At 36.3% G+C, this 23,316-nt stretch overlaps 1 protein-coding gene and 1 pseudogene across 1 annotated transcript in view; one reads left to right on the top strand and one right to left on the bottom strand.

Moving 5' to 3' along the window:
- Positions 1 to 23,316, bottom strand: part of INO80 (INO80 complex subunit) — a 121,666-nt gene that overhangs the window by 55,155 nt on the left and 43,195 nt on the right. The window contains exons 18-23 of the mRNA XM_006882999.1: positions 21,730 to 21,815; positions 19,926 to 20,093; positions 19,204 to 19,337; positions 17,807 to 17,874; positions 17,248 to 17,341; positions 16,331 to 16,502 (exon numbers count right to left, since the gene is read on the bottom strand). Coding sequence (XP_006883061.1) covers positions 16,331 to 16,502; positions 17,248 to 17,341; positions 17,807 to 17,874; positions 19,204 to 19,337; positions 19,926 to 20,093; positions 21,730 to 21,815 — 722 coding nt within the window. The remainder of the gene's footprint in view (positions 1 to 16,330; positions 16,503 to 17,247; positions 17,342 to 17,806; positions 17,875 to 19,203; positions 19,338 to 19,925; positions 20,094 to 21,729; positions 21,816 to 23,316) is intronic.
- LOC102860724 lies at positions 4,482 to 5,734 on the top strand (annotated as a pseudogene).

Here is a 23,316-nt window from a genome sequence, read left to right as displayed (position 1 = left end):
AATTATCTGTCCTGTCCCTCTGTGTTTATGTCCATTAACATCTAAATGTCTAGCTGAGGGTCATTATAAAGAGGCTATTAGGCTGGGGCCATCCTGTTCTTTAAAACACACACACACCCCTCCACCCCCCCGTAACTAGGGATGCTAATGATAGAAAGAGAATGGATGCCTTTGAGCTGTGGTGCTGGAGAAGAGTGTTGAATGAGCCATGGACTGCTAGGAGAACAAACTGGTTTGTTCTGGAGAAGGTGAAGCCAGGCTGCTCCTTGTAGTCAAGGATTCTGAAGCTTCGTCTGACATACTTTGGGCATGTTGCAAGGAGGGACCAGTCCTTGGAGAGGGACATCATGTTTGGGAGAGTGGAAGGACAGTACAGGAGAGGAAGACCCTCGATGAGATGGATCAACTCAGTGATTGAGGTGGCAGGAGTAGGTGTGTCTGAGACAGTGAGGTTGGCACAGATAGAGCAGAATTTAGGGCTCTTGTACACAGGGTTATATGAGTCAAAAGTGACTCGAAAGCACATAACAAAAACAAATTATATATATAAATCCAATTGGTGATGCACAAGTGACAATTTCAACTAAATACTGTTTTCTAAAGTTGTATTTCTGATGTCAGTGGTAGCTCTTCTTGACTGTCCTGGTGAGTGGAAATAGTGACAGCAATCTGATAACTACTGCTCCTCTCAGCCATCTGCAGAAGCAAGCAAGGGGCTATCAACTGAAACAGGGAATACACTACCATCCAGATCATTCCTGAGCAGAAGGAAGTAACAGTAGTAGAAGGAAGTAACAGTAGTAGAAGGAAGCAGCAGTAACCTATGCAGTGACTTTTGAGGTTCTTGACTAACTTCTAAAGGGCACAACCTGAACAACGTCTGCAGACTGTTTCTCCAAGTCATGATCATTCTGAATACTCTAAAATGGCAAAATTCAAATAACTACTTCTTACTTCATTCCCAAGGCCATAAAGGCAGAAGAGGTAAGAATGAGCATTTCCTTCAATTATTCTCTTCTACACTACTGTCATTACTGAGAAAGGTGTACAGGACGCACTGTTACTTGTGAGATGTTCTCTCACATTACTTAAACCATTACTTGTGCTCCTACTCTAATGCCACACTCCTCTATAGAGTCCAGTTTTGTGAATGACTTGCTCAGCATACAAACTTAACAAATTATGGAGAAAGATACAATCCTGATGCACACCCTTCCCGATTTTAAACCATGCAGTGCTCTGGTACTCTATTCTAACAACTTCTTGATCTAAGTATAGATTTCTCATGAGCACAATTAAGTGTTCTGAGATCTAGTAAAATGCCTTTGCATAGTTAATAAAGTACAAATAGACATTTAAAAATAAAACATTACTTGTGAAACCTTTCTGGAAAAGTCTGCCTAGCAATAATTACATTTCCAGTAGAGGTCATTCCCAAATTAGAACAAATCTGCTTGTCTTATATGATCTAGGTTAAAATTGTATTTTCACTAGAGTCAGATGTTGTGCAGTTTTTAAAATTCCAATATAAAATAATTCATAAATTCAAATGCTCAACATTCTTCGTTAGCTTTAGAGAAACACTGACTACCTCCATAACATTTTACTGTCAATAAACACCTTTCTAGATCATCTTCTCTTAACATTAGTTCCATTAAATCTTCCTTAGTGCAGGTGGTTCTTGGAGATGCATAATAAAATAAGCTGTTAGACAGTAACAGATCTAGAAACCTTTAATGTCTGAAACAGAAGAACATAAATGACACTTTATACAATTACTACTTAAGAGGTTTAGGGATAGGGACAGAGAAAGTAATTCAGTGTTTCTTCAGTGTATTTTGACCAAAATTTAAAAAAAAAAAAAAAAAAAGGAAACAATGTTACACTAGTGGTGATGTGACTTGGTTATAATTTGGTCACGGCTTTTGCTATTCTGCTGTCCCTTTCTTATGCTCTTAACTGGCTCAATACCCTGTAGGCACCAGCAGCTGTGTGCCCCTTGCTGCCAACACCACAATGTGCACATAGTAGTGAAGTTAGCTTTTTTGTAAAGAGACTTTTGGCACCAAGTAAAGGTCTCAAGTGAAAATAAGTAGGCCAGGATGATAGGCCTCACAGCTGCACAATTCTTGCCACATTGTATCACAGAAAATACATCCAAGATGTTCCTTCAGATACAGGGGCCAGGCTTTGTTGGCCATGTCTTGCTTAAAATTTCATTAAAAAACCCAACAAACTTATATTAATGCTAGATCCTCATTATTTTAGGGGGGAAAATTTTTTTTTCTTATGTTCTTAAAGAACATGCTGAATTTAGATTTTAAAGGTTTCAATTTAAATGAAGGCAAGAACAACTTACAGATCAAATGTTATACTACATAAATCCTAGTTTCACTCATATTGTAAGTGAACAAACAAAAATGGAGAAAAGTAAAATACAAAAAACCCTCTGAACACAATTGCTTCCCAGAGTGTTCCACAAGGGGCGTTGGCAGCTCTCAGGATCTCAGGAAATGATGATAGATAGATACTGTAGCTGAAAATTAACATTTATCGGAAGTGTTTTAAAAAACTTCCTGTTTGGGGATCCTTCATTGATAGTTAACAGAGTATAATGTTTAAAGTTTAAACATCTATCACTTAAAATAATTATGTTTGGAGCTTTTGGTATATTTTGAGTAACAAAATCTGAAATGCTTTCAATCTCTGAGCAACTTGACTCACTAGATTTACAGAGGTTATAAAGCTTTCAGCGCATATCATGCATAAGTAAATCATTACCATGACAACAGTTTCACAGAGCCTAAGCTAAGAGATGGAATCAACACTTGTACTGCTCTGCCAACCATTCATTTTTAATGTGACATTTAATTGGATAAAGCCTAAAATTGGTTTTATCAACTAAAAGATGATCAAGTTATGAACTACAGGCTCTAGTTTTTGTCTTTATTCTTCTTAAAAACAATAATACGTTAAGGTTGATGTGTGTGATACTTGTATTCCTTACCCACTGAAACACAGCCTAGGAAAAGAACCTAGCTGGCTAGAGTGTCAAAGTGGAGGGTGAGGTGTAATGAGTGAAAATGAATTTATGAGCTAAATAACATACTTCCTTTCTGAAATTCTCCCCAGTAAATCAGGCTGGTTCACAGTAAATGCAACAGAGATGTGATTTCTTAACAGTATGGAAACAGCGGTTTCGTACACAGAATTGCAAGGGAAGAAAACGAACAGAAAAGCAGTCACTTCTTCAAGTAAGCTTCTTTAAAAGATAATAAACTTTGACAGAAACATCGTTAAGGATCAATCAATTTGTGCCCTTAGCCTGCTTTTTCTAGTCTGTGATGATTATGTACATCTGAAAGCCAGGAATAGGAAAATGTTACTTCCTTGAATTCTGTAACAAGGAATTAAAATGTGACATTTCCTGCAGAGTGAGAACAAGGGAGGTGGAGGGAGACAGATGATCAACAACTTCTAGCTGTCCAGATTCATTCACAACCATTTAGAGCACAGGGATGAAAAAATTATACTAAAATGCTGAATATGACTTAGGTAGTATGTGATCTGAAATTGCCACAACAAAAAAGAACAATTAGTTTGCTAATTTCATTTCATTTTGTTTTCTTATAGAAAGATCAGGATATATTTAGGATAATGGATGCTAGAACAATTATCTATTTTAAAATACTTTACTGTGGAAAACTATATATGAGAGAAATACTTGTTCATTAAGAACTCCTCCCACTAATCCCTGATAAAATTAATTTTAATCTTTACATTTCTTCCTAATCTAGGTTTTTTCCATATAAGTGCTAGGGCTAAGTAGAATCATATATTTGTCCTTTCATCTCTGACTTACATTCCATACCAAGTTATCAGAGTTTCATTCCTCTTTATGACTGATTCATATAGAAAGTATGAGCAGATCACAATTTTATCTACAAGAATGAGTAATCTCTTCCCGAGTGATTAACTATGTCTGAAAACCCACTGGAAGATCAGCTATGGGTTGGTTCTGATTTAATGGTACAAACAAGAACAATCATCTGTTGACAGACTTTTAGGTTGTTTCTACGTTTTTTGGCAACTGTGAATAATGTACTGGTGCATATACGACCTATCTGAGGTACAAGGACCATTACTCTTTTTAAAAGAAAGGATATTTATTTTGCCTAAGAGATTATGGGCAAATTAATAAAAAATTAATTAAAAATGAATATGACTAGCTTTGAAAATATTTCACTCAAGATATTTTTGCTTTTCCATATAAACATTAGAACCCATCATATATACTGACAAAAAACCTTAATGGGATATTGATTTGGACTATTCTCAATCTATAGATCAAGTTAAGAAGAACTGACAACGGAGGAAACAATAGAGGCCGCGCACGTGGAAGGAGCACCCGCAGCTTCCCGGCCCCTCCCGCAACGCTATATTCTGGGCTCTCTCCCGGCTTGGCTGCCCTCCTGTCCACCATGGCCGACAAGGAAGCAGCCTTTGATGACGCCATGGAAGAACGTGTAATTAACGAGGAATACAAAATATGGAAAAAGAACACCCCGTTTCTTTATGATTTGGTGATGACCCACGCTCTGGAGTGGCCCAGCCTAACTGCACAGTGGCTTCCAGACGTAACCAGACCTGAAGGAAAAGATTTCAGCATTCATCGACTTGTCCTGGGAACAGTGTATACATCAGATTAACAGAACCACCTTGTGATAGCCAGTGTGCAGCTTCCTAATGATGATGCTCAGCTGGATGCCTCCCACTATGACAGTGAGAAAGGAGAATTTGGAGGTTTTGGCTCAGTCAGTGGGAAGATTGAAATAGAGATGAAGATCAACCATGAAGAAGAAGTAAACAGGGCTCGTTATATGCCCCAGAACCCTTGTATCATTGCAACTAAGACTCCATCCAGTGATGTTTTTGTTTTTGACAACACGAAACACCCTTCTAAACCAGACCCTTCTGGAGAATGTAACCCAGACTTGCATCTTCGTGGACATCAGAAGGAAGGCTATGGACTTTCTTGGAACCCAAATCTCAGTGGGCACTTAGTTAGTGCTTCAGATGATCATACCATCTACCTATGGGATATCAGTGCTGTTCCAAAAGAAGGAAAGGTGGTAGATGCAAAGACCATCTTTATTGGACACACAGCCGTAGTTGAAGATGTTTCCTGGCATCTGCTGCATGAATCTGTTTGGATCAGTTGCTGATGATCAGAAACTCATGATCTGGGATACTCGCTCGAACAACATGTCAAAACCAAGCCACTCAGTTGATGCTCACACTGCTGAAGTGAACTGCCTTTCTTTCAATCCTTATAGTGAATTCATTCTTGCAACAGGATCAGCTGACAAGACTGTTTCTTTGTGGGATCTGAGAAATCTGAAACTCAAGTTGCATTCCTTTGAATCACATAAGGATGAAATATTCCAGGTTCAGTGGTCACCTCACAATGAAACCATTTTGGCTTCCAGTGGTACTGATCGTAAACTGAATGGGATTTAAGTAAAATTGGAGAGGAACAATCCCCAGAAAATGGACCATCAGAGTTACTGTTTATTCATGGTGGTCACACTGCCAAGATATCTGATTTCTCCTGGAATCCCAATGAACCTTGGGTGATTTGTTCTGTATCATGCAAGTGTGGCAGATGGCAGAGAACATTTATAATGATGAAGACCCTGAAGGAAGTGTGGATCCAGAAGGACAAGGGTCCTAGATATATCTATACTTGTGATTTTAGACACCCCTTTTTTCTCTCAACCACAAGACTGATTTTAACACTGGTATCAAAACAAGATTGTTTGACTATCCCTTTATAGCATAAAAAATGCTATTAGCCCATAAGGTATTTTCTAAATGTTAACTGAGAGACTTGATTTAGCAAAGCCACAGATTTATATTTAAATTTTCTTCAGGAATTTTCTAGAAACAAAACCAGGACTAAAGTAGACAGAAAGGGGAATGAATATATGTGTGTGCTTATTTTTCTTCTCAAGTTTTCAGACTAATTTAAGTAAAGGCTAGAATGGGTAAGGATTAGAGCCAAGTGAGGTTGGTGTCTGAGCCATGAAGTGTAATACTGCAGGATGTCAGTTTTATTCAAGAAATGGAAGATTTGAGACATGTAGATTCCTACTTTAAAATCTTTACACCTGAACTTGCCATGATGCACATTTTCCTATATAGAACAGTCTCCTATTTCTTAAGCCAGAACTTTATTCTACATGTTCCTCTTTCTCATGTATTTTTGCTTGTTAGTATATTTCTTAAACTGATTTCATATTATTTCTTTCCTTTCTGTGAAATGGTTGGTATTTTGATGTTTGTTTTTTTTTTATTAACTTGGGACCACCAAGTTGTAAAGGTATATGTTTTTACCTGACAGTTATACCACAGGTAGACTGTCCAGTTAAGTTGAGAAGAGTGAATCAATAGCTGTTATTTGGTTAAAAAAAAATAAATTAATCCCGGATTAAAAAAAAATAAACAAAAAACTGACAACGAAACATGAAAGAATCCTATGATAGAAGGAGAATTGATGCCTTTGAGCTGTGGTGCTGGAGAAGAGTACTGAAGGTACTATGGATTGCTAGGAAAACAAACAGATTCATCCTGGAAAGGGTTAAACCGGGCAGCTCCTTGGAGGCAAGGATTCTGAGGTTCCATCTAACATACTTTGGACATGTTGTAAGGAGGGACCAGTCCTTGGAGAGGGACAGCGCAGGAGCGGAAGGCCCTCTATGAGGTGGAATGATTCAGTGACTAGGGTAAGTGGGATTGGTGTATCGGAGACGGTGTGATTGGCACAGGATAGAGGGAATTTAGGGCTGTTGTACATAGGGAGGCTATGAGTCGCAAGCAACTCAACGGCACAAAACAACAACAATACATGAATGAGGAGCTCTGGTGGTAGGGGGTAGTTGTGCTGTTAACCCAGATGAGGTAAATTGGAAACCACCAGCAGCTCCATAAGAGAAAGACTGGCAATCTCCTCCTGTACAATTTACATCTTCTGAAAACCCACAGGCGGGTCAGCTATGAGTCCTTCCAAATTGATACCAGTGAACTGAGGTGATCTATGAATAGCAGTCATGGTGAAATAGTCATTTAAGTCTTGGGCTGTTAACCAATAGTCTGGCAGTTGAAATTCACTCTGCTGGTGAAAGATGAGGCCATCTGCTCCTATGAGGATTTGCAGGAAAATCTGTAGAAAATTCCACCTTGTTCTGTGAACAATCGATAGCAGTGGGTTTTATCCATGAATATGGAATATCTATCCACTTATTTAGGTTTTCTTTCCCTATATTCTTATCATTGTTCTTATGCAGATATTTTATCTAGTTTGTTAGATTTATATATATATTAACATTTTTGATATATAAATATAAACACATTTAGTACTAATCTGACTATGTGAATCATAACAAATGACATTTAACATTAAAAAAAATGAGAATCCCAGACACTTAATTGTGTTTATGCAAAACCTATACATACACCAAGAATCAGTTGTCTAAACAGAACTCGTGAACACAGCATGGTTGAAAACCTGGAAAGGTGTGCCTCGGGGTTATATCCTATCTCCATATTCAATTTGTAGGCTGAACAAAGACTTAATACGAAGAAGAATATGGTATCAGGACTGGAAGAAGACTCCAAAGATGACAACAACCTTTTTACAGAAATGGAAGAAGAACTGAATCACTCACTGAAGAAAAGCAAACACTACAGCCTTTAAATGGTTCACATCTCAGCACCGAAACCAAAAATCTTTACACTTCCTTTCAAATCCTTACACACAGACCCATGACAGAGGGAGAAAAGCTTGAAGTTATCAAAGATTTCATTTTTATTTGGACCTACAATTAATACTCATGGTAGCAGGAGTCAAGAAATCAAAAGATGTGTAGGACTAGGATGATCTATTGTCAGAGATCAATGCAAAGTGCTAAATAGCATTGATTTTATTTTTTCAATTGCATGGTATGCACCTCAAAGTTAGACAATGAGTATAGAAGATCAAAGAATTGATGCACTGATTTTTCGTGTTGGACAGGAGTCTTAGGGAAACAGGAGTACAACCAGGGCCAATGCTTCATAGACACAAGGATGGTGAAATTTTCATGCTGGGCAAGGTAGATAGTGAAAGAGGGAAGTCCTCAACAAGATGGACTGACACAGTGACAACAATGACTTGAGCATGACAGAGATTATGATGATGGCACAGAGAAGGGGCAAAATTCCATCTGACTTGATGGCGCATAACAAAAATGTAAAAAGTCTGTTTAAATTTCAAAATCCAACCATTCATGGGCATATAGAGAAATTAGTAAATAAGAAACTTTTGTATATTAACTCTGCATCTTACAACTTTGCATACTTACTACTATTGATAGCTTTCAATAAGAGCTATCTATATAGACAATCATATTACCTAGGAAGATATTTTTTGCATTTTATAAGAGAAAAATCTTTAAATTTTAACATCTCTTTTCTGAGGTATATATGAGAGTAAGCTCAGAATTTACATTTTAAGGTTGAGCTGAATATGGAATCCGAGTTCAACATGTATGTTCTTTCATCAAAACGTTGAGATACATAATTTCTGCATTTTAAAAAAAGGTTTTTCTATTTCCTAGTATACAGGAAAGTATTGTATCTCTCCTATGTTATTCTGTTTTTATGTGTGTACTGTCAAATCGGATCTAACTGGTATAGGAGGAGATTGCCCGTCCTCCATCATAGCATCTGGTGGATTTGAACTGTGTACCTCTGGGATTGCAGTGTAGCTTCTTGCCACTAGACAACCAGAGCTCCCTTTTCCTATGTTATTCTTACAAAAAACCAGAGCAAATAAGAATTAAGTGATCCAATCAAATAAAGATGGATGACACAGAATAGAACATGCATCAAAATAAATTCTGCTCACAAAGAACATTTGAGGAGGGAGAGATTCTATAATCCTTTTCAGGTAAAGAACTTTAATAGAGTCACAGTCAAAATTCAGAGAGAATACCAAAACATTGTTTATAATTAAACAGTTCATATAATGCAATCAGACTAACAGTAAGGGTATATATATTGTAAACTGTGCTTGTTGTGTGCCATTGAGTAGATTCTGACTTACACTATAGGTTGTAGAATTGCCCCATGTTGTTGCTACTGTTAAATTGCTGTCAAATCAACTATAACTCATAACTCTAAGAAAAATGGATGTGAACACTGCCCAATCTTATGCCATCCTCATCATCTCCACCTTTCTAAGCATGATGTCCTTTTCCAAGGACTGGCCTCTCCTAATATGTGCAAATTATGTGAGAAGAACTTTGACTATCCATGCCCAGATGGGTTTTTTTAACAGAAGCAGATCAATGGGTCTTTTCTCCCATGAAGCCACTAGTCATGAAAAGCACTGGGTTTCTTCCCTGCTCTCTCTTGGATCACTAAAACTGGGAAAAGGCCTAATGATAGTCAAACAGTGCTATGGAGAAAAATATCCAATAAAGAGTCAACACTTCCTGCCAACAGCCATCCAGAACTTGCTAGGAATGTTGCAATCAGATCTTACAGTCCCAGAGAAGTTTTTAAAAATTGCAACCCTAGCAGGTATCTTGATTGCCAAACTGTCTAGAATAGTTCTATTTGTTTGGGGGGAAAAAATTAAAAATCTCACATTTCACATATATTCATCGTGTTTCCTTGTGCCTATAAGGTGGTTACTCTATAGTTTAGCTTTTCCAGGATGTCATATATTATGTGATGTGGTGTCACACAGGACACACAGTAACCCCATTTGACAGAGTAGAACTCTGGGTTTCTAGGCAGTAATCTTTAACAGGAGTAGATTTCTAGGTCTGTCTTCTTTGCAGTTTCTGAATAAGTATGAACCATCAACCTTTTGGGTAGTAGCCAAGAGCTTAAGTGTTGCACCAACAGGATTCCTTATACGACATTACATTATGTAGCTTTTTCATACTGGTTTCTTTCCCTTAACAAGATACACATAAAGTTCCTCTATATATTTTATGACTTGAGGATAGATCATACTTTGTTTATCTACTTAACTATTGATAAGATAGGTAACTTAGTTGTCTTCTATTTTTGGCAATTATGAAAAATAACTGCTGTACACATTCATTTGCAGGTTTCTGCCCAGATATATGTTTTCAGTTCATTTATGTGAACACCTAGGGATATGGATGCTCAAGTACATGCCAAGATTACATCTGTAAGGAATTGACAAAGCTGTCATCCCAAGTGGCTGTACTGTTTTGCATGTCTACCAGCCAAAGATAGTTCCTGTTGCTTCTTGGCCAGGATTTAGTATTGTCAGTGCTTCTGTAATGTAGTTATATTCTAACAGGAACTCAGGAGCATCTCATTTTAATTTGCCATTCCCTAAGGATATTTAAGATGCTGAGTATCTTTACACATGCTTATTTGCTCTGTGTATATTTCCCTGTTCAAGTCTTTTGCTAATTTTTTTGAGTTGTGTTTATTTGTTGCACTTTTAAGAATTAATTGTATGTTTTGAGTGCAGGTCCTTGATACTTCTTTTAGAAACATCTTTTTCTCAGTCTGTTGCTCATTTTTATTTTCACAGTCATTCTAGTTTGTATGTGTTTATTTCAAACACATATATGAGTGATTGTTCATCCCACCTGATAGCAAGGATCATAACTGGATGACATAGTTTGCCCCCACAGACTCTGTGATGTGTGCTGATGTGTTTATAAACAGCATCAATTATGGGCTTTTCTTTCTGTTGGACAATAGTAATGTGAGGTTGTTCTGAAAGTCGCTTGGAAAAGTAAATAAAGGAGCATTACTCAAATTCTTACTACAATGCTAAGAACATTTTACCAAATGAAATTAATTTTGTCAATAAGCTCTTTTGATATACAACTCCTATTCTTACACTCTATTATTACATTTGTTCATTTAGATTAACCAATTGAGAAGTGCTTGAGAGTTTTAATTTGTAAGTGGACTGTATGGGAAAAAAGTGCCATTCAACACTGCTTTGTCTCAAAGTATTCCCCACTATTAAGATTTCCATAGCCACCTTTCTTTTACTGTCTAAACAGTAGTTTCCAAAGAAAGAATAACACTGAGAAGAATAAGAACCCTAAAACACTTCACTGTGCTCACATAAAATCTACACAAAGACCAAGAAGCAGTTGTTGGAACAGAACAAGGTACTGCATGGTTTAAAGTTAGAAAGATATGCCTTGGGATTGTATCCTTTCTACCTATTCACTCTACACGCTGAGGAAATAATTTGAGAAACTGGACTATATGAATCAGAATGTGGCAACAAAGGTTGAGAAAGACTCATAAGCCACCTCGTGTTGTGCAGATGACACAACCTTGCCTGTATAAAGGGAAGCACTTAGAAAAAGAACAAAGACTATAGCCTTCAATTTGGATTGCATCTCAACATAAAAAAACAAAAAATCTTCACACTGGACCAATAGGCAACATCATGACAGAAGGAGAAAAGACTGAAGTTGTCAAGGATTTAATTTTACTTGGATCCATTATCAATACCATGGTAGCAACAGTCAAGTAATCAAAAGAAGTGTTGTACTAGGTAAATCTGCTGTCAAGGACCGCTCCAAAGGGCTAAAGATCAACGATATCAGTTTAAAGACTATGGTGTGCCTGATTCAAGCCATGGTATCTTTAATTGCTTGGTCTACATATAAAAGTTGGATAATGAGTAAGGAAGACTAAAGAAAAATTGATGCCTTTGAATTGCTGCATTGAGAAGAGTACCAAATAGCCCATAGACTGCCAAAAGAAAAACAAGTCTGTCCTGGATGAAGTGCAAGGAGGGTGTTCTGTAGAGGCCAAGATGGTGAAACTTGTTCTCACATATTTTGAGCATATTGTCAGGAGGGGCTACTCCTTATAAAAAGGATTAGAAAAAAGTTTAGAAAAGTGCAGGCTTGAGGAAAGAGATTTTCAATTAGATGCACTGACACAGCGACTGCAATATTGGGTTTAAGAATGGATGAGATTTTGAGGATGGTGCAGAATTGGAAAATATTATCATCTGTTGTTCAGTCACAGTCAATTCAACAGCAATAACCTAACAACAGCAGCAATAACAAAGTTGTAAATTTGTATTATCTAAGTTGTTGTTATGTGCCATCAAGTCGTTTGCGATTCACAGCGACCCTATGTACAACAGCCCTAAACCCTGCTCTATCCTGTGCCAATCACACTGTCTCTGACACTCCCATCCCGATTATCCTAGTCACTGACTCAATCCACCTCATAGAGGGTCTTCCCCTCCTGTGCACTGTCTAAGTAGACTAGAAAATTTGGAAGTACAGTTATGATGCATGTATGCTAACATTATAGCTCTCAATTTATTGTACATTGTTGTTGTGAGGTGCCGTCAAGTTGAGCTAGACTCATAGTGACCCTATTAACAAAAGATCTGAACACTGTACTAATTAATTTTGAGCACCAGTCAAATTAGAGAGCTGTGATGACTTAGTAGTAAGGAGTTGCACTACTAATTTGAAGGCACGTGATTCAAATTCACCAGCTACTCTGTGGGATAAAGATAGGCAAATGCCTCCTGTGTGATTTACAGCCTCAAAAAACTTGACAGAGGGTCATGCTAGGAGTCAGTTCTGACTCACTGGTACTGAAACCACCATTCTATCTATTAAGGAGTCTTGGTGGAATAGCTATGTGTTGAATTTGTAACTGAAAGAGGTCAGCGGTTTGAACCCTCTAGCCATTTACAGAAGAAAGACAGGAGTCTCCCCCCTTAAAGATCTACAGCTTCAGAGAGCAGACACAAAGCTGCTCTGAGCTGGAATTAGAGAGCAGCATCAGGTTTCGTTTTAAGGTAAGTACATTTCTGAAATATCTTTTCTACTTTTATATGAAATGAATAAAACATGGTTTTGAGAGAAATATTTCTTAAGAAAGCCACAGGTTTTCCAAAACATTTACAAATCCAGAGATATGAGTGTGTGAGACAAGTAAATAATTTTGGGAAAGTTTTTAAAAAAACACAAGGTGGAGCTGAAAGTGAAGGAAGCTACTGCATCTCCCTGAACTGAAGCCAAAGAGAAGGCATTAAAGGTCAAAAAAGTCCTCAAGGTCATCTACAGCCACCAAAAAAAAAGAGATCTGCATGTCACCCACCTTACGGTGGTCTAAGATGCCAAGACTTCAAAGGCAGGGCAAATACCCCTGGAAGAACGCCCCCAGGAAAAACATGTTTGACCACAATGCCATCATTGAGTTTCCCCTGACCACTGAGTCAGTCATGAAGAAGAAAAAAGATAGTAACATATATGTGTTTGTTGTGAATGTGAAGGCCAATAAGCACCAGCTCAAATAAACTGTAAAAAAGCTCTATGACAATGATGTGGCCAATGTCAATCTTGATTAGGCCTGATGGAGAGACAACCTATGTTCTCTATGTTCGACTTGCTCCTGACTGTGAGGCTTTGGATGCTGCCAACAAAATTGGGATAATCTAAACTGAGTCCAGCTAGCTAATTCTAAATAAAAAGTGCCCCCTCCCCCCCAAAAAAAACCCACAGAAACAAATCTGAAACTCTTTGCCCTCGAGTCCGAATTAACTCATAGTTGACCCTCCAATGGATTTCCAAGACTGTAAATTGCAGAGGAGACAGCCTTTCTCCTGCAAAGCACATGGTGGATTTGAACCATGTACCTTCAGGTTAGCAGCACAATTCATTATCATTAAGCCAACAGAGCTTCATAATAATTAAATTGATATCTAATAATTAGATGTCCAAAACTGATTAGTAAAAAAGTATGTAGGGGAGCTCTGGTGGCCTAGTGGCAAGAAGCTGCACTGCAATCCCAGAGGCACACGGTTCGAATCCACCAGATGTGCTCTGCCGGGGAAGGAGGGACAGTCTCCTCCTGTACCAGTCAGATCTGATTTGACGGTACATGCACACAATAATAATAAATTTAAAAAATAAATAAATAAATAAAGTATGTACTGCAAATTAAGAGATGTTAGTGTACTTGTGCGTCCACATTTCCCAATAAGCTGTTGGTAGATCTGAACTACCAGCAAGGGTAATTTTCATAATAAACTACTTTTTCAAGGTTGAGTTCACTATTTCTTTCAAATTTGCTCATCTCTGTTGGTGCTACCCTTGAAAACTAAGGATAAAATAGGACTATGTCAAAGGGATATTAAGATAGAGCTGGATCTCCACTGCTAACTACACAGCTGGGTTAATTCTAAAATGAAATGTGTAAACTATTCTTACAAACTTTTGAACTTCCTTTTCCTAGATTCTTCCTCAATTCTCCAAGAGTCAGTTTCTTTCTTTGCTTACTATTGAAAAATTAACCCAGAACCTTTAACTCGTGACTCTATTTCTCCAGTATTCATAGTTGCCTTATGCTTATACTTTAAAAACTACAAGTTGTGTGGGCCATGAAATTCTTTTAGCAAACTACAACTAACATTCTTTAAAAATAAAACCTCACCAGATGCTCTGCTGGAAAAGGAGGGACAATCTCCTCCTGTACCAGTCAGATCTGATTTGACGGTACACACATACAAAATTAAAAAAATAATAAAAATAAAACCTATGTAGTCTAGGGGCAAGATGCTGTGCTGCAATACCGAAGGCATGCAGTTCAAATCCACCAGATGGTCCGCTGGAGAAGGAGGGGCAAACTCCTCCTGTACCAGTCGGATCCGATTCAAAGTACACAGACAAAAAAGAAAAAAAAAAAAAGAAAAGAAAACCTAATCAGAATATACTGTATATGAAGAAAAGCTTTATTTTGTTTAAAATACATGTGTATTTGTGTATATATATTTATGATGAACTTACATGGCTCACTGGTTTAATAACTGTATATACATTTTAAAGAATAAAAACAAATGCTTATCCACAATAAAGGGAATAAACTAAAAGGAAGTCAGATGAACCTAATTTTATTAAGATTACATTCAAATTTCACTATCAATTTCCACTATGGCATATAGTCTGCATTTTAACTGTTTAGGCAATTCATTAATTGTATATAAGGATCTAACTCAGCATGCATCCTAAACACACTACTACGTTTTCAAAATCAGAAAGAAATATAAGTAATACGTGATACATATCTCCAAGTGTTAAATAAGCTACAAGTGTCACAAAAACTTTGGAGAATGATGCTTTCTGATATCAAAACAGAACAAAACACACACACACACACACACACACACACACAATTTATTAGAACAAAACATTTATGATGGTAGCAATACATATTACTAAATTTGGAGCTTGAGAGAAGGAAAGTTAGGCAATGCTTCATCAACATTTTCCATTAAAATTATTTCTATAGTAGGAAGTCAATTTACTGTCACTCATATTTTTAAAGTCTGGAATCTAATTCTGTTCTTTTCATTAATAGCCCTATTTTTTTTTAATTATTATTTTTATGTGTGGACCATCAAATCAGATCTGACTGGTACAGGAGGAGATTGTCCCTCCTTCTTCAGCAGAGCATCTGGTGGATTCGAACCTCACACCTCTGGGATTGCAGCACTGCTTTTTGCCACTAGGCCACCAGAGCTCACCACTAAAATGGTCCTATTTTTAAAGTCCCAAAAAGCATGCAGACCATAAGCAATGCTCAAGAAACAAACAAAAAAATGTGAGAAGGAAATTATATGGGTTTTTCAGAGTTCATGGGTTAAATTTAAAACAAAACAAAACACAAAAACCAAAAACCATCTTCCAAATCAGCTTCCAATCTTTCTACCTAGCAGAAGTGACACAGCATATAGACTAATTATTACCCCTTTTTGCAAATTAGTGTTATATATCTCATTGAGAATAAAAATCAATCCTTTAGCAGTAAGTGTGAAGTCACATATGATGTACATATGGATTTCGGACCTCATTACTTGTTAAACTCACCTTTAATAACTCTGTAATAGCCAACAATCACACGAAAAAGTACTTCATATTATTATTTCCTATGCTTCACATCATTACTTTTCTTTACCATGGTTATACAATTTAAAATCACAATGAGACACTACTAGGGGTCCTATGTTCACTTTGGTGACATTAAGCATTTAGAATATTGTTTACGAAATGCTCTGTATCTGGATGTGGGTAACTGCTATGTAATTATAAACATCATGCTATATACTTAAGATATGTGCACATTACAATATGTAACTTAGCATTCACTGTCCTAGGATCTTTATGGTCCCATCAGGCTATTATTTAATATTATTTATACTGATCAAGAGGAAAAGAGAATTCATGCTGAAATATTTTCTTACCTTTAACAAAGGGCAGCTACAAAGGTTGGGAAAGGAGAGTGGAAAATTAACCTCAAGAAGGAAATCCTTGTTTCTCAGATAACTCTGCTGGCTCTCCCCTTCTGGGTCTCCCCAGGAGCGTAGTTGATGGAGCCTGTAGGAGGCTTTCAGAGACAGGAAAATAGCTAACCATCTGAAATAAACCACAGCAGACATGCTTATTCAGTGTTCCACGGACGTTTAAAGGTTGTTCACTTCAATGAGGAACCATCCAAGGGGTTTCTAATTAACATGCCTCTTTATGAGTAAATACTGAACTTTTTAGAAACAGTAAATTTTTTCCTATTTTTTGATAAAGTTGTTTCATATTTCTGTTCCATAAATTCTGTCATTGCTATGGCTTGATTTGCTACTATGGTATACTAGTTGGTTTGCTAGGGAAGATAAACAAAAATCCTTGGAAAAGCTCTAATTATTAAGAAATACTCAACTCTATAAAAAAAACCTCTTATCCCCCCAAAAATCCTTATATTAGAAAGATTTTTTAGTGAGATCACTCTATTCCTATAAAGTTATAACTCTTTACTAGAGCTCTAAAGTTATAAAATATGTTAAAGCCATCATGCCAGAGAAAAAGAACTTAGAACCAGGTTGCTCAGACAGCATTCAAAGAAGTCTATGATGCAATCATTACTAAATAAATCAACAGTATCTGTATATTCTGTTGAAGCCAGTAAACATTAAAAAACTAGATATTAAGAAGATTTAAAGAACTTACAGTCTATTGGGAGATCAGTTAAAATAGTCTTTAAATTATTATAGGAATAATTCTCACTCTTAACAGAGGAATAGGAGCATCTCAAAAATTAGATACCAAAATATTAACTTTATTTCATTCATCTTGATCCCTGCATCAAACAGTAAAAAAATCTTCTCACCTGGCCAAAAGTCCCTGAAGCATAAAGTTTGCCATTTCTGCTGGAGATACATCAATAAATCGAAGGAAAGAGAAACAACTTTCTTCATTAACTCCTAGAAAATGAAAGGACAAAGTTAAACTCAAAGCAACCCAAGATATACTACTAAATAAATCATGTCAAACTGCAGGGATTTTACCAAGACATATATATTCTAAAGATTCCAACTTGGCTACTCCAGTGGAAGTTCAAGTCAAATCTTTAGACTCAAACTGCAGACTAAAGTGACAGGTCAACCAGACACTGCATGTATAGGCCAGAGTAGATCTGACTTATCATTACTTTTACAGCTTTTGGCTCTTTGCTGGTTTTGCTTTTTATATGCCAGTAAAAATTAAAGGAAAGAACAGAAGGAAGAAGCTAAGTACTCCCAAACTTAGCCTCAATAGTCTAAATAATGTTGTGCAGCAACTTTTTCTCAAGATAAAGAGGAGGGAATTAAGTCCCTAGTTATAGTAAAACCAAAGCACTGTGGTAAATCCTTGACATACCTTACTTTTCAAAGATTAAGAACATGTACCTTTTCTATGGAAGAGCGACTGCTGGATATGGTCAGGTGCAAAAGGAGAAAGAAAAACTCGTAACCACCTACAAAAGAAATATTGCGATGTAAACTAGATTGGAGGTTCTACATTGAAGAGAATAGAGTGTGTTTTGAGTTTTTAACCAGACAAAAATCATGACATAAAATATTAGAAGTAAAAGCATTTAATCAAGTTAACAGGTGATAATACAAGTTCAAAGTACTCTCATTTTACTTCAGAGAATCACAATTTCAGCGCTGCAAACAACCACCCACTACATTAAGCAAAAAAGCACTACTATTCTGGTGAATTTTCACGTATGTTGCCACAAAAAAACTATAGTTTTAAGAAGAAACAAGAAACATGTCTCACTTTCAATTCGATTAGGCTAAATATTATTGACTATTATAATAGTACTGCTTTCAAAGAAGGAAGAGATTTCTAATTCATTGTTTTCAAACACAGGCATGCATAATAAGTAACCTCCAGAGGCATGTTTAAAAATCTAATGATTAGGAATGATTTAACTCAAAGGTGGAGCATAGACTTAAAAAACTTGTTTTCTGAATGGAAATGGTCTCCCTTGTATATTACGATGTTTCAAAATCACTTCACTTCTAACCAAATCTAATTCTTTACTAACTCCGAAATGCTTATGGAGTACTCAACATCAGTTCTCCAAAAGCCTCAGAAGAAGATAAATTTGGTTAATCTGAAATTCAGTCATTCTCTTACATATGTTACTTCAAGAGTAAAAAAACCCTTTTGACTATAAACATGGATAATATACCAACTGTCCATATGTATCATATGCACACAACCAAGTCCATGATTACATACCATGAACCAATTTCAGTACTGGAACTGCATCATGTGTCACATTCCGTCTTGGGAATGTACATATTTGCATACAAGTGCATATACATCATTCAAAAAGTTAAGAAAAGGTAACATTAGAAGTGGCAAGCACCTTTTAGGCCATGTAGTTAACCTTTAATAGTCTTTAAATTTCTACTACAACACCTCTATTCAACAGTTGTCCAATAGTTCTTTCCATATTTCATTGTTGGAAAATTAAAAAAAACAAAGAGACTTGTTAGTATATTTATCTACTAAACTACAACATCCAAACTTAAAAAAAAAATTCTCATGGTTAGTAGGTATTAATTAAAGTGATTAAAAACCAGGTAAATAAAATAGACAAAGGGAAAGGCAACACAATAGAAGCAGCTGATACTGTAATTAATGAAAATTACATTAACTCGATGCTAATTAATGTTATAAAAATGTCTATAAATGATTATGTTAAATAATGTCATTTGTTTATTTCCATGGAAATAGAGTGTTTCTTTTTTTAAAAAACAAGGAAACAAAAACCCACAGATTTACCCACCTGTCTCGTGAATGGTTAAAGACCCTGATCTGTCCATGACGGTAGACAAATTTTGAAATCTGGTATGGCTTTAGGGAAATATGAAATGGAGACCATGTTTCTTGTCGTTCAAATAACTCTGGGTGATTACATACCTAAGAGGAAGAAAAATGGTGAAACAATATTCTTATGTGCAGATGTCACTCTGAACAATGATGGGAAACCTCAAATCCTGAATGGCTGCTGCTGCTGTTAGGTGTTGTTAAGTTGACAATACTATAAACAACAGATCTGTGCTCTGCCTTATCCTGCCCAGTCTGACCATCTCTAATACACTCAAGTTCACTGTTACAGTCACTAAGTCACAATCTCTTTCTGAAAAATATTCCTTCTTTCTGACCCTCTACTTTTACCCAGCATGATGTCTTTTTCCAACGACTGGCCCCTTCTGACAACATGCCCTACGTATGTAAGAGGAAGTGTCACCATCCTTGCCTCTATGGAGCACTCTAGTTTCCCATTTTCCTCTCTTCTTAACAATTTTGTTTTTAAGTTTCCACTATCATAATCACAACAGTGTGCTGATATCCTTTGTTTACTTAGCATCAGTGCGAGAATGTTTTCTTCCAATTAGGTAAGGAGAAATTTATTTAAAAAATTAATAATTTTATAAAACTAAAATTTTAATACAATAAAGTAAAAACTGAGTTAATAACATCAGTTCATAAACCCCACACTCTTACCTTCCTAAACTGCATGACCAGATTCATGAGGCTGCTGGTGGTGGTCTGTGCTTGCTGGGTTGAGCCCATAGAAGACTGCAACAAATCCTCAATGGAGATTTTGTTCTTTAATGCCTGATATAGCAGCTTTTGCCGGCTGGTCAATTGGCAGTACATTAGAATCTCAATCTAAAAATCAGTAAGAATATCTGTTTTTGGAAACACTCTTTGTAAGAAAATTCAATTATCAACCTAAGGTTGAAAACAAGTTCTTTATAAACTTATGATACTGGTAATCTTATTCTTTCATTGACTCTCTTATCACTCAACATGTTCTCCTTGGGCAATCTCTTCCATTTCCTAAATAATCAAATACCAGTGACTTGCAAAAATAAGTTTCTAAACACTTTAGCCTCATATTTTTAATTACCTAATATGATGGTGCCATTCAGAGTTTGAAGACATTGCAAAAGTGACACAGCAGAAAAAAGAAAAAAAAAGCCAATAAACTCCCAAATTTATTAAATTGAATATAATACAGCTGTCCAAAGAGCAGGCATTACCATTTAATTCACCTATCCAAAGAGAAACTTCGGTTAGCTCTTATTTTGTTACTCTCATATTTATGTACTATTTCCTAAATTCTTTAACTCAAGTGGAAATTTATCTCTATCCTCTGTGACCACTGGTACTTCCCTATTTCAGGCCCCCTTCATTTCTAGTCTATATAGATTGCTATTATTTTTGGGTTTTCCTGACACCAATCTCTCCTAGCTCGAATACATTTTCTTCACAAATCAAAGTAATTGAACTGTCTAAAAATCTTCAACATACATTATTGTCTATAGTAAAAATATTACAACTTTCCCTAGGTATAGGTATAGCTCTTCCGTAATCTAACCTACCAATCATTGTCCTAGTGTCCTAATACATTGCCATCCTATACATCTTAGCCAAAATAATCTAAATTATTATTTGCCACACGATACATATGCAAATGCTGCTTTATCTTTGCACATTGTTTTTGCTTCCTGGCAACCCTTTCCTAACATGTTATCCTAATAAATACTCAACATCTGAAATCTAGTTCACACGTGTCTCTGCTTTGATGCAATCCCTAAACGTCTATGGAACTCCTAATCTTTATTCCCATTACAGCTCATATGCACAAGCCTTGGATCCTCTATCACACATCAATTCAACTCAACTCTCTGACACTGAGTTGGATCTGAATCACAGCTCACCTGCAGGATATAAATTACATGGAAGGAAATTACCCATCTTCCTCCCTCAGAACTGCTGTTGGATTCAATCCACCATTCACCTTTGTTGGATTTGATCCAAAGGGACTGTTTTTCATTCAGTAGTACAACTAACGCCTTGTGGATCTGAGCTCCTTTATTTACCACTAAATAACAGAAATTATGATGCTATTGTTTTCTTTGATACTGCTAATTTTTTTTAAAAAGCTTTCTAATAAGAAAGTCTCTGGTACCTATATAATAACTAAAATCATTAGTTTCACAAAACATACATCAAAATTAAAAGAAAAGTTTTGCTCTTTAAATAAAAACAAAAGTATACTCTGTCCTCTTTAAATATAGGTATACATCCCCATTACAATCTTCTAAAAAGTCATTAATTTCAAAATTATTTGACCTTCTAAATAATCATCTGATATTATCAAGAACCTAGGATATATACAATAGGAAGAGAGTAAAATTCTCTAAATTTCAACTAAAGATACCTTCTGGATTCCCCTCTCCCTCACCAAAGCCCTAAAATGATCTCTAGTAAGGCTTAAATGCACAAGGTATTTCCTTACTTTGTCTGATAGCTCATTTTCCACATCTTTCTTGATTCTCCTTAACATAAAGGGCTTCAGGATCATGTGTAAACGAGAAAGTTGATCTGAAATGTCAAGAACCCCCAAAATATGTATCAATGTATAGAAATAATTAAAAGCAATTTTATGCTTATCTTTCACTAAGGCCTTCAAACCCCTTTTGACTTAGTGATTCCTCTGAATGAAAGCTGCAACAGAATATTTTTTTCCACTACGAGGAATCCAAGGAATCTAAATTTTCTACAGCACCCCATTATATACTAAAAACATTTTATATATAAAAACCTTTCACTCTAATTTACATACTGCAAATTAATAAGAATCAGTATATTTTCTTTAGCATTTACTCTTAGAATACACTTTTAAGTATATTTATAAGAAATAAGATTCTCACAAAGGTTTGATGCAAGCTATCTGGGACTCCTGATGTTACCAAAAATCCTTCATTTTTTCAGAGGTTGTCAATAAATAATTTGTCAAAGAAATTACTTAATGATTTTCCTAACAGTAAGTAGATATCACTTCATGCTCATGTAATAAAACCTTCAAAATGATCTTATCAGTTCTGTATCACTCAACAAATTTTAAAATCTTGATAAAGAAGGTTAGAAAACACTTAAAAGAATATATATTCTAATATACTTGGAAAATATAAAAAATAATCCGACTGTTTTCTTGTTTTAACACAAGAGAAAAGCCATTATTTAATGCATATTTTATTTTTTAAAAAATTTTATTATTTGTGTGTGTGTGTGTACTGTCAAATTGGATCTGACTGGTACAGGAGGAGATTGTTCCTCCTTCCCTAGCAGAGCACCTGGTGGATTCAAACCGTAGGCCTCTAGGATTGCAGTGCAACTTCTTGCCACTAGTCCATCAGAGCTCCCCTATGATGCATTAATTTTGATGTAAATTTTAAAACCTATCTGTAAAATGAAGTGTTTGTGCAGGCCAAGATGTAGTACTCTGACTTCTGGTCTGCCTTGACTAAACTAGGACCAGTAACATCTACATTAGTCTTTCCATCATTCTTTCACAATATATACAATACTATATATATAGGGTCAAGGACTGCAGCCTTCAGTATGGATTGAAGCTCAATGTCAAGAAGACAAAGATTCTCACCACTGGACCAACTGGCAGCATCAGGATGGATGGTGAAGAGACTGAGATTGTTAACAACTTTAGTCTGCTTGGCTCCACGGTCAACACTTGGCACCAGTAGCCAAGAAATCAAAAAATATATTGCGATGGGAAAGTCTGCTGTTAGGGACTTCTCCAAAGTACTGAAGAGCAATGGTGTCACTCTGGGGACTAAGGTGCGTCTGATACAGGCCATGGTCTTTGCAATCACTTGCTATGCATCAGAGAGTTGGACAATGATTAGGGAGGACAGAAGGAGAATTGATGCCTTTGAGCTTTGGTGCTGGAGAAGAGTACTGAATGTACCATGGACTGCCAAGAAAACAAACAGATTCTTCCTGGAGAGGGTTAAACCAGGCTGCTCCTTGGAGGCAAGGATTCTGAGGCTCCGTCTAACATACTTTGGACATGTTGTAAGGAGGG

This window comes from Elephantulus edwardii, unplaced genomic scaffold (genome assembly GCF_000299155.1).
Source record: "Elephantulus edwardii isolate Elephantulus edwardi_28Jun2011 unplaced genomic scaffold, EleEdw1.0 scaffold00026, whole genome shotgun sequence".
NCBI lineage: Eukaryota > Metazoa > Chordata > Mammalia > Macroscelidea > Macroscelididae > Elephantulus > Elephantulus edwardii.
Note: the sequence above shows the minus strand (reverse complement) of the source record. Positions and strands in the feature narration are given on the sequence as shown.